We start from the raw sequence: 12,134 nt of genomic DNA, 5'->3' as shown, positions 1-12,134 counted from the left end.
CAGCAGGGACAGCTCCTTTTATCTCCCTGAGCCCCGTACTTCCATCATACCCGGTTCTCGAATAAACCTGCTCTTGTAACTAGCGAAGGGGTCAGCAAACTCCTTCTGTAAAGGGCCAGATAGTAAATATTTTTGCCACTGAGGGCCATATGGCTTCTGTCACAAGAATTCCATTCTGCTGTTGTAGTGCAAAAATTGCCAAAAATAATATGTAAACAAGTGAGTGAGGCTGTGTTCCAATAAAATTTTATTTGTGGACACTGGAATTTGAATTTTGTATACTTCACACATGCTATGAAATAGTCTTTTGATTTTTCTCAACCTTTTACAAATGTAAAAGGTATTCTTAGTTCACAGGCTGTACAAAAATAGAGGAGGGGGGTGGACTGGCCCACAGACCAGCTTGCCAGCCCACAGACCAGCTTGCCAGCCCTCCGTCCAGAGTTAGATTCTTCTACTTCTCCCATATGTGGAGCGTGCGCTGTGCCGACCACACAGGCCACAGCAGTATTGCCTTTTCTCTTCCAGCTGCCTCATTATTTTTTACTTGTACTCACTCCGTTCGAGCATTCGCTTGGCCCCTATTCCAGTCGGGGCACTGTACAAAATCCTTGGGGCAGAGGGAAAATCAGACATGGCTCTTTTCTGAGTCTCACAGGGTCAGAAAAGGTACCCACAAACGTAGTCAGGTGTCAGAGGCGCTGGATGAGACACCTGTGTTAGATTCCCAGGGCTGCCGCACCAAACTACCACAAATGGGGTAGAAGTGTGTCCTCTCACGGTCCTGGAGGCCAGAGGTGGCAGCAGGGTTGGTTCCTTCTGGAGACTCCCTCCTTCCAGAGGGAGAATGTATCCCATGACTCTCTTCCAGCTTTGGGCGATTGCCAGCCAGTCTTGGATCTGTGGCTCGTCCGTGTGCTGCTCCTATCTGCCTCCATCTTCACATGGCCTTTTGCTGAGTCTCTTTCCCCTTCTTTTCTCTTACAAGGATTTGTCATTGGATTTAGGGCCTACTCTAATTCGGGATGGTCTCATCTCCAGATCCTTGATAATATCTGTAAATACCCTTATTCCAAATAAGGTTGTATTTTCAGGTTCCAGGTAGACATATCCTTTAGGGAGCCACGATTTAATCCATTACAATACTCAGAAGACTGGGGTTAATGTTTTCCTGAAGGCTTCATGAAGAAGGTCTCAAAAAATGCAAGTTGCTGCTCATCAGATGGACGTGAGTGGGGAAGGGAAGGGCAGGTTTGGGGACCAGCCAGAGTTAGGGAGGTGTGACATCACATGCAATCACTGCAGGCAGCTGAGCTGAAGACGAGCTGGGTATGCACTGGGGGAGCGTGCGGTGAAGGCCAAGGAGGTCAGCAGGGAGTCCATGGCGGTGCTGTGGGCATCACGATCCAGCACTATTAAGCCAAAAGGATTTGGTGGAAGCCTCTGGCACTCCTTCCACTTCACATGCACTGCCAGAGCGGAGACACTCAAGACACCCATCACACCACCAGCACAACGGGACTAGACAACCTTTAAGCTGCATCTCACAATCAGGACATTTTGATCTCATGATTAAGGTTTTATGATCTTCAAATAACATACACACTGGTTTTCTACCACTGGTGTCAAAGCCCCCCTTGCACACACGCTCCTCCCCATGGTGAGGGCTGCTCTTCCTGCCACCCTCCCTCTTCGCCTCCTGTGACTGCCCTCTCACTCCTGGGAGCTGTGAATCAGGCAAGTGCAGTTTTTCCCCTATTACTACAACCATACAAAAGTAAATCCAGAGTAAAAAGCAGATTAACAACAAGATCACTGGTCTTACTGCATTTGGCAAGATTTTAAAAGCAACTAAAACTACCTACATAGACAATAATGAAGAAAAAAACTAATAACAAAGAACCAGTTCTCCTCTACAAGAAGTGGTAATATTTGATGTTTGTATGCATTCTGCTAAAATAACACAGGGAAGGTTTTACAAGCTTAAAAACAAAACACCAGTAAACCAAGCCACACTTAGAAAAATGAAAGCTGATTTTTATTTTATCATCAACAGCCATTCTTTAAACATGAACATGCATACGTAATATTCTACGCACACATCACAGTTTTTAACGTTAGTTAATAAAGGTTAAACACACAACATACATCCTTACAAAAAAAGTCAAATGCAAACTTAAAACTTTAAACAAAAGTCTTACTAATTTAAAAAAAAGTTTGTGTTGGGTACCATTTGTACAACACAGTTAATTTAAACATTTTCATTTTGGCTGCACATGAAAAAAGCGGCAGTAGAAAATAAAGTCATTGAGGGTTTTTAAATAGCAGAATAGGCAGTTTTGCCATGCAGGAGAAGCAATATTAAATATTAGTTTTCAAAAAAAATCCACATTTAAAAATATTTAGTTCAAGTCACAGAATTTTTCTCAGTAGAGACCCCAATGCAATGCATAATTAGCTGCCTTAGATGGCCCGTTTGAAAGGACAATATCCCTTCAGAGTATAACTTTACTGATTTTGGCACAGAAAAGAAGTCTTAAGAACAAGAACATGATTAAAAAAGAGGGAAGAGGAACAGAGGCAAGAAATAAAAAGCAAGAGTACATGAGATAGTAATTGCAATCACTAAAAACTGTGCATTCCCAGTCACTGCAGAATACTGTCTTCCACCCACAGCAGGTGCGCAAGCCACAGCTGCTACTGCAGCATGGACTTGATTTGCTTGGAGGTAGTCTCATCATTCAAATGTTTTGTTGTGTACCTACAAATAAAAACAGAAACAAAGACAAAAACAGCAATTTTAGGGAATTAAAAAAAACCAACATTATCTGCACTGGGTTCTAGAATTATCACAAGGTGAGCAAATAGATAAATCTTCTCTCACAATTGTGCCTTTAATTTTCAGCTTCAACTGGGTTTAGGTTCTGCCTCGCTTAGTCTCCCGACCAGCTTTTAGACAGAAGATCCAACAGCTGTGTACTGAGTCACAACTACCTTGCTGAAGTGAGCTGGTTAAAGCCTAGGGAACACCTCCCACTCGGAGGAAAACAGTCTCCGCTCCATCACAGGGACTGACAAATCACTGGCCCAATCTAAGCCCCCACCTATTTTTGTATGGGCTGTGAGTGAAGTGCCTTTTATAATTTTAAATGAATAGGGAACGAATCAAAAGAATATTTCACATTAACATGGAAATTATATGAAATGCAAATTTCAGTGTTTTTATAAATTTTTTTTAAATTTTAATTATTTATTTTGACAGAGAGAGATCAAAAGTAGGCAGAGAGGCAGGCAGAGAGAGAAGGGGAAGCAGGCTCCCCACTAAGCAGAGAGCCTGATGTGGGGCCCGATCCCAGGACCCTGAGACCATGACTGAGCCAAAGGGAGAGGCTTTAACCCACTGAGCCACCCAGGCGCCCCTTTTATAAAAAGTTTTAATGGAAGACAGCCATACTGATTTACTTCAATACTACCTACGGTTACCTTCTTGCTACAGTGGCAGAGTAGCTGTGACAGAAACTATGTGGCCCCAAACCCTAAAAAGTATGTTTACCCTCTAGACCTTTACCGAAAAATACGCCGAGCCCCACTTAAGTCCCAAACCATCACATCCCCAAATGTCTCAATATTCTGAGTGCCTTGTTTCCAGCTAGACATGTTTTGCTATAGGCAAGTAAACACAAAAATCATGAAGAGGGACCACTGGTTTATGAGAAGATTCACCACAGGAGCCCTTTAATAGCCCAAAGTCAGTGAGTAAGCCTGCTATGTGTCCAGCACTGTTCCAGGAGCTGACAATCTGGCAGAGCAGACAGACGGTAATACACTCATACCGGGGCAAAGGAGAAAATTACTAGATGGGGCCTTCCGGACAGGAAAAGCCCAGCTCACGAAGACACCGCAGGTCACAGTGAGAAGCAGGGAGGTTATTCTAAGTGCACATGAAAGCCAGTGGAGGCTATCAGGTAGGGCAGTGATAGGGGATTTCATTTAGGTTCTGAAAAGACTGCTCTGGCAGTTGAAGAACTGTAGAGAACAGAGGAGCAGCACAGGGACCAACCAGGGGGCTGCTCCAGGGGCCTCAGTGAGGTGACCAACGCCTGGACGAGATGAGCAGCAATGGAAACAGGTGCTCAATGCCTGAATGTGGGACAATTCAGACAGAACTTAATCCTGGATCAGTTAATTTGGCTTATAAGAATTTCAAATTTAATCTTTAAGGAATAGATCATTTTAAAGCAAGTACACACAGATGGTCTTTGTGTCTTCAAGAAATTCTTGTTTCATTTCAAATCAATTAAAAATTGAAGAGAGGACCTGAACTCAAATCCTGGAGAGATAAGGACACACATGTACTTATTAAGTACTTGACATATTCCCAACGTTTTACTTAGAAGGCTACTTCCAAATTGTTCACGTACTACTGAAGAGACACCAGAGCACCTGGCATGTGATAGATGCTCCATTAGTACTTGTGGAAAGAAGACAAGAAAGTAAGCAGCCAGGCTGGAAAAACCATCCCTAAAGAATATTTACATTAAGTGGCAAGTGATGTAGCCAAGACTAAAGCCTTCTGTTTTCTTTTCCAAGTGCAGATAAAGTATATTTAGCTGCACATAATCCTAATGATGTCAGCGAATAAAAAATGTTTAACATCCTCCCCTTTCTTTTTTTCCCCCCTTTCCTTTATGCACCTGAACAGGGGAGAGAGCCATGCAAGCGGCACACCGACATTTCACACAGAGTGGTTTAAGTACCACTACTCAGCCATGTTCTCAGACATCCCAGGAGCTGTGAGTGCTTTCCTCTTTACCAGACACAAGTTCTTGCTGCTTTTGCGGGATGTGATCATGCACTTCCTGCAGTTCTGAGATCCTTCCCCTCAACAGGGCTGACTGGGAGGCAGGACTGTCACATCCTCACATTCTTCTCAAGAAATGGCCAGGAATGGAGGCACCTGGGTGGCTCAGTCAGTGAAGCATCCAACTCTTGATTCCAGCTGAGGTCTTGACTTGGGGTTGTAAGATGGAGCCCCATGTCAGAGTCTGTGCTGGGTGCGGAGCCTGCTTGGAATTCTCCCCTCTCTTTGCCTCTCCCTCTTTAAACAAATAAATTAAAAAAACAAACACGGGGCGCCTGGGTGGCTCCAAAGGCTCTGCCTTCGGCTCAGGTCATGATCCCAGGGTCCTGGGATGGAGCCGCACATCGGGCTCTCTGCTCCGTGGGGGGCTTGCTTCCTCCTCTCTCTCTCTCTCTGCCTGCCTCTCTGCCTACTTGTCATCTCTGTCAAATAAATAAATAAAATCTTTAAAACAAACAAAGAAGCAAGGAGGGATGGAGGGAGGGAGGGAGGGGGATAAAGAAGGGAGGAAAGCAAGCAAAGGGCAGGAGCGCCTCACACACACACACACACACACTCACACACACACACACACACACACACACACACACTCACACGGGAAAATCCGGTTTGGACCCATACGGCATTGCCGCACTTCAAGCGTAACAACAAAGTTCCTTTTTGAGAGCGTATGACTTTCCTACCAAAGAAAATCAACTATTATTTAACTTTACTCTGAAATTTAGTAAAGAACGGAGTTATCTAGCACCGAATCTTAACTCCCAGCTCTAGCTGGCTCTCTCATGATGACAACACTTGGTTCCATTTTTCTATCTATAAAATGCAGGCATGACTTGCTGCTTTTCTGTAACCACATACTGTAAGTTGGAGGCACTATATATAATGATAGAGAAGCATTTAAAATAAACAGCATATATATGTGTATGCAATTAAAATTTTAAAATTTTTAGCTATTGGGGTGCCTGGGTGTGCCTCTGCCTTCAGCTCAGGTCATATTCCCAGGGTCCTGGGCTGGAGCCCCACATCAGGTGCTCTACTCAGCTGGAAGCCTGCTGCTCCGCCTGCTTGTGCTCTCTCTGCCTCTCTTTCAGAGAGATCAGTAAAATCTTAAAAAATAAAAATAAAAAAATTTTTAGTTATTAACTGCTGGCTCTGAGGAAGTTGATGGAGTGAGCATCTCTAGTAAAGCAGCTACTCAGAAAGTAATTCCACAAAACTATCTCCCATTCTCTAGAGGTCTAAGTAACAATTAACAATTGCACAGCACTTTTGGGATTACAAAGTGCTTTTCAAATAGTATCTCCTTTGCTCTTAAAGTGAAGCACATTAGGGGCTGTGGTAATTAGTGTGAGCAGTATTTCTCAAAGTGCCACCATGACATCAGCGAGGGTGTTTACTTATAAAATGAGGTTCCTGAGCCCCACCCCAGACCTGAGAGAGACCCTCTGGGGGATGGTGACCCAGGGATCTGCATTTTCCCCTCCTTCCTAGTTATTCCAAAGCACTCCAGGGTTTGGTCACATAGAAAACCTAAGGCTCAATGCTACAGCATCAAGCATACAGGATTTTAAGAACGAAAACCTGAATGTGAAAAGATTCCGACACTTATTAGCTATATGATCTGTGAGTCACTCAAGAGCACAAGGTAACTAGTTGTACAGTTGTACGATGGAGACATCCCCAAGCACCTCATATCCACCATCTTCCTGTGGTGTGGATTAAATAAAGTCATGCGTATGAAACGGTATGAAACGACATATGAACATACAGTAATATAAAAATGTTACTAATTATAACCACTACTATAAAGCATCATGTGCACCAATGAACCTTACACAACTTCCCAGGTGAAAAAGAACCAGACATGTAACATGTTCACTATGTAGAAAAACAGTTCAAGAGTTATCTCTGCGATAAAACCTTCATCTTCTACTTTCCATTAGATATGCGAAACAAAAACTGAAAACTGTTAAGTGGCCCTTGCCTCAATGGGGCTTTTCTTCCCTTTTCCTCAAACAGACTCCTACCTCTCACTTAGCCCTCATGCCTGGTGCTGCCCTAATGCTAGAATAGAAAAGACCCAACTATCTTTAAATTCTGAAAAACAAAAGCAAACTCTGAGGTTTTTGTTTTTTTTTTTAAAGATTTTATTTATTCATTTGACAGAGATCACAAGTAGGCAGAGAGGCAGGCAGAGAGAGAGAGAGGAGGAAGCAGGCTCCCTGCTGAGCAGAGAGCCTGATGCAAGGCTCCATCCCAGGACCCTGGGATCATGACCTGAGAGCCAAAGGCTTTAACCCACTGAGCCACCCATGTGTCCAAACTCTGAGGTTTTAATGTGCGGAGCACTGCCCCTTCAAGGTAAAGAAATGTAACACCAGGCCTGGGGCTCCTGGGTAACTCAGTCAATTAAATGATTGCCTTTGGCTCAGGTCATGATCTCAGGGTCCTAGGATTGAGCCCCACCTAGGGCTCCCTGCTCAGTGTGGAGTCCGCTTCTCCCTCTCCTCTGCCGCTCTCTCTGTTAAGTATAAAAATCTCAAGGAAGGAAGGCAGGAAGGAGGGAGTGAGGGGGGAGGGAAGGAAAACGGGCAAAGAAGCAATACCGGGTCCTCCTAGACTTGGATTCCCTCTTCCTTTTCAAAGCAGGTTTCCTGTCACTGACTGGCTTCGCAGAGTCTCACCAGTAAGAAAAAAAGGGTCTTGGTAGACAAACCGGGCTGACTGGGTCCCAGGGTGTCTTCAGAAAGGAATCAAGTAGTAAAGATTCACAATACCATAAATATGGATAAAACCAATGAGGTTTATGTTGTAAAAACCTCCAGAGTAAAAAATTCCCAGAAGTTGCGGTTTCTGTAGGCTTATGGTTGAAATAATTTGACATTATGAGGCTTTTTATTGTTATATTATGATCCTGACTCTTTCTGATCTTTGTGTAGAAACGACCTCCTTTGCTCAGGTAGTCACTGCTCACAGAATACTTTTCATAATCCTAATAAAATCATTTACTGGTTCCATTCAGCTGAAATGATACAGCACAGAATTCTGCTTTATGATGCACCAAGTGTGACTAAGCATTCAAGAGGAGTAACAACCTGTTTTGCTCATTAAACATGAGAAATTTAATACTGAGCTGGACATCATTTTTGGTTATCACGTGAACTAGTGCACTACAGTAAAAAGCAAAGACAGCCCATGACCTCAAAAAGTCTCTTTATAAATATTTCTGTGCTCATGCAATTTTGTGTTTAAACACAAAATAATTTGAGCAATGAGCAAATTATCTTTTATGTTAGGGAAATTAAATTGCAAATTAAATCTCTGTAGTTAAGATGTTATAGTATGCTGAGATTTGCATTTAAAAATACAGCAGCATTCAAGAGATGCCTGGCTGGCTCAGTCCATAGAACTTGTGACTCTTGATCTCAGGGTCATGAATTCAAGCCCCATGCTGGGCCTAGAACTTACTTTAAAAAAAATGGAAAGAAAAAATCCTCTTAAAAAAAAAAAAAATTACAGCATTCTTAGGAGTTACAGTAACAACATCAAGTTTGAAAAGACAGCAAATAACTGTTTTTTCATTATAAGAAATATTATAAGAAATATACAAAATAAATAAAGGTATCTGTGAAATTAGAAATGTAATGATATTAAGGGAAAAGAGCTAGTTTTTGCAGAAGAGTTTTTATGGCATTTGTAAAAAGTAAGTATCACAGACTATGACTATCTATAAAGTGTAAAGAAAAAGTTTTGCAAGACTATATACCAAAATTAAGAGCAGTTTGTTTCAAAATAGTGAGATTATGTGATTTCCTTATTTTGCTTTAAATCTTCCTGTTTGCTGAATTTTATTTTATAATTAGCATGTTGCACATTCATTAAAAAAAAATAAACATCCTAAGCCATCAAAAAATGAAAGCCAAAATCTTTGGCAAAGAAATAAAACTGCTAGGGTGCCTGGGTGGCTCAGTGGGTTAAGCCCCTGCCTTCGGCTCAGGTCATGATTTCAGGGTCCTGGGATCAAGCCCCGCATCGGGCTCTCTGCTCAGCAGGGAGCCTGCTTCCTCTTCTCTGCCTGCCTCTCTGCCTACTTGTGATTTCTGTCTGTCAAATAAATAAATAAAATTAAAAAAAAAAAATAAATAAAACTGCTATTTTCAGGTGAACGCCCCCCCCACCACGCACACTCTCTTTATTATAAAAATATTGTAACCAACAGTTGAAACCAAGAGTGACAATAAGCAAATGAGATCTTCCCATTTCTAACATGAACATATAAATTCATATTCTTTGTACTACTGGCATTTTGAAGTATTTCCTTATAGATAGTTTTTATTCACATGTATATATATATATACACACCTGAGAGCATTTAGAAGACCTTCTACACTATTGGGAGGTTGGTCCTTAAGAACTTTGATACAACCTTTCATCTAAGAAGAAAAAGAAACAGAAAAGGTAAAAATGTTTTTCTCATACAACAGTCATTATCTCAAAACAGTAGTACTTAAATCAGTACCACAACTATGGAACTCATGAGAAATTACATTCTAGAAATGTCAAAATCATTATTCTTAAAAGAGGGGGGAAAAAATCAACCCAACTGTTATTTTGTTTCTTTGTCAAGCAAAACTTTTAAAGAACTGAATCTGGTCAAATGAAAGCACTACACACACGAATGAGAGAACAAAGGGTTGGCTAAGGGACGACTTCCCAGAAAAGGTGTGAAGAAGCTTTTAAGAAAACAGACTGAACACGTAGCCAAGGAAGAGAGGAGCCTTTCCAGGTAGACAAACACCTTGACAAAAATAATACATCTTATCACACACTGAGAACAGCATTTTGCAAGGCTGAAATGACTAGCATAGGGGAGTTTACAGAGGGCCTCACAAGCCAAGGAAGACTCAACTATAACTAATGGGGTAGGGACTTGTGATCGGCTCTAAAAAGGGAACAACTCAGTAAAGATGGTATGTAAGGCACATGAGCCTGATGATTTTGAAAACACGGAATGTAGCAGAAACAGCACAGGCTTGGAGTGCCTGGGTGGTTCAGTCAGTTAAGTGTCCTCGTCTTGATTCTGGCTCAGGTCATGGTCCCGTGATCCTAGGATCAAGCCCTGCACTGGGCTCTGCGATCAGCGTGGAGTCCCCTTGAGATTCTCTCTCCCTCTACTCTTCCCTCAACTAAAGTGCCATGCTCTGTCTCAATAAATAAAATAGAATGAATGAAAAGGGAAGGAAAGGGAAAAGGTAAGGAAAGGAAAGGAAAGAAAAAACAAAAAACAGGAGAAAAGAGAGGAGAACAAAAGGTGAGCACAGGCTTTGCAAGCCATGGAGATGTAGGTTCAAAATCCCACTCCACAATTCACTAGAGATAATACTATGTAATTTCCCTGAATTTTAGTTTCTCTATTAGTACAGAGGAAATAACATCTACACCCTGGGAGTATTTTCCAAGGTAAGAGGGAAACTAGCATAAAATTCCTGAGACACAGTAATAATCATTCAATAAATGTTAATTCATATCTCTTCACAGAGGATGGACATGAATAAGAGGTAAAGAGGCTGGTGGGCAATCAGTAATCTAGACACGAAATTCCGAGAGCCTGAGCTAGCTAAGAAAGGAAAACTGAAGACAATTCTCACCAAATACTGGTTATAATTCTGATGAACTAGATGTGACAGGGTTAGCGCGAGAAATTACGAAACAGAGAAACCAGAAACCTGCTGTATTCCTAATATGAACTTCTGTAGAGACAAGCCAAGTAGGAACCCAGACTAGAGCCACAAATTATTATGATTAGGAGGGAGGAGAAATTCTGTATTATATGGTCTTTTTTCATTGGGAGAACATCTACTGAATTTCTATACACATTTGGAAATAAGTCTTTTGTTTGAAATGGCTTTTGGTCCAAGAATGAAAGTAAACTTCTCATGTCTAAGTATTTATTTATATTGCCAAATATGCAGGACGGCTGAGGAGTAAGAGGGACAAGGAGGCATGCTAAAAGACTGCGGCTGTTGTACGCGGCTATTAAAAACCCAGCACAAAACAAGAGGGAAGAGAAACCCACTATTATCAGAAACTGTAAAACTGAGGGCTGTGACAGGGTGCAACCTGCAGCTCTTTTAAATAAATGCCTATGAATTCCACTTCCAGAAATGGTTTGAAATTAAATAAAACAATATAACTTACATCAATCTTTGAAGTTTTGGCAAATGCTCCCACTGGATGTACATGGTCATAGAGTATTATGACACCCACCATTACCCTCAAGCAGAATGACACCGTTTCTTCATTTGTAAATCTGCTTCTGTATTCCCTGGAGGGTAGAAAAGATATGGAGGGATGAGGCACATCACTATTTAATGAACTGATCCAACATTCAGTTGACCCTGAAGGATGTATCCTGTTGATCTCTAAAAGGAACGCTAACGTATGCCCCCCTTTCTCCAGGGTGAGATTCCCAGAGAACTGAGGTGGGTGCAGCAGGTATCACGTATTCTCATCTCTGTATGAACCCTCCTTGGTGTTATCACCCCTTCTGCTTGGCAGAGATGAGGCAAATTTAGAGAAATCAAAAGTAGCCCCACAGTAATGTTTTCAGGATAGGTGCTTTGTAAAGGTTGTTTCCGCCAATATGATGAAAAAAGCCACTAGCTTAATTGAGCAATATGCTTGCTATTTAGAAGCTAACTTAATCTAAGTATTTACATTATTATATCACTGGATTCTAATTTCACTAAAATTCACTCTTATTCTTCTCTCAATTGGGAAAAAGGGAAACAGAACTTTCATCTATCTATAAAGCAGCATGACATAGCAGAAGGCGTCCAGAACCAGGATGGGGCCATCCAGGCATGTGTGGCAGACCAGCCAGTGTGCATTCAAGTCCCTTCATTTCCCAGGACCTTGCTCCCCTAAAGAACAATGATAACGATGAATAGTTGCCCTCCTACTTCATAAAGTTTTCCAGTAAGATGATGTGTATACTACTGCTTTGGAAAATGAAAAGCTCCACAAAAACAAAAAGTTATCTAATAAGACCATTTGTTATTTAGGAATCCAGGAGGGATTCTTTCTTCTGGCTGCTAAGAAAATCCAGCCAGACAACACTATGGTATACATGATAAATGGCTTGAAAGTGAAGGGAAACCCAGCAGAGAATTCAGATTAGTGTTGGAAAAATAAATAAAGACTGAACTAATACTGAGAGAGGGGTTAAGTGGAAGAGTAACTTTAGACCTCTAGCAAAAAGACAAGGTTCTTA

At 41.6% G+C, this 12,134-nt stretch overlaps 1 protein-coding gene across 10 annotated transcripts in view; it reads right to left on the bottom strand.

Moving 5' to 3' along the window:
* Positions 1 to 2,016: 2,016 nt before the first annotated feature.
* Positions 2,017 to 12,134, bottom strand: part of CYRIB (CYFIP related Rac1 interactor B) — a 143,023-nt gene continuing 132,905 nt past the window's right edge. For all 10 annotated transcript variants that reach the window (XM_059165623.1, XM_059165617.1, XM_059165622.1 and 7 more), the window contains 3 exons: positions 11,060 to 11,186; positions 9,224 to 9,294; positions 2,017 to 2,761 (listed from right to left, as the gene is read on the bottom strand). In XM_059165623.1, coding sequence (XP_059021606.1) covers positions 2,698 to 2,761; positions 9,224 to 9,294; positions 11,060 to 11,186 — 262 coding nt within the window. In that variant the 3' untranslated portion in view covers positions 2,017 to 2,697. The remainder of the gene's footprint in view (positions 2,762 to 9,223; positions 9,295 to 11,059; positions 11,187 to 12,134) is intronic.

Source organism: Mustela lutreola, chromosome 3, assembly GCF_030435805.1.
Source record: "Mustela lutreola isolate mMusLut2 chromosome 3, mMusLut2.pri, whole genome shotgun sequence".
Lineage (NCBI taxonomy): Eukaryota > Metazoa > Chordata > Mammalia > Carnivora > Mustelidae > Mustela > Mustela lutreola.
Note: the sequence above shows the minus strand (reverse complement) of the source record. Positions and strands in the feature narration are given on the sequence as shown.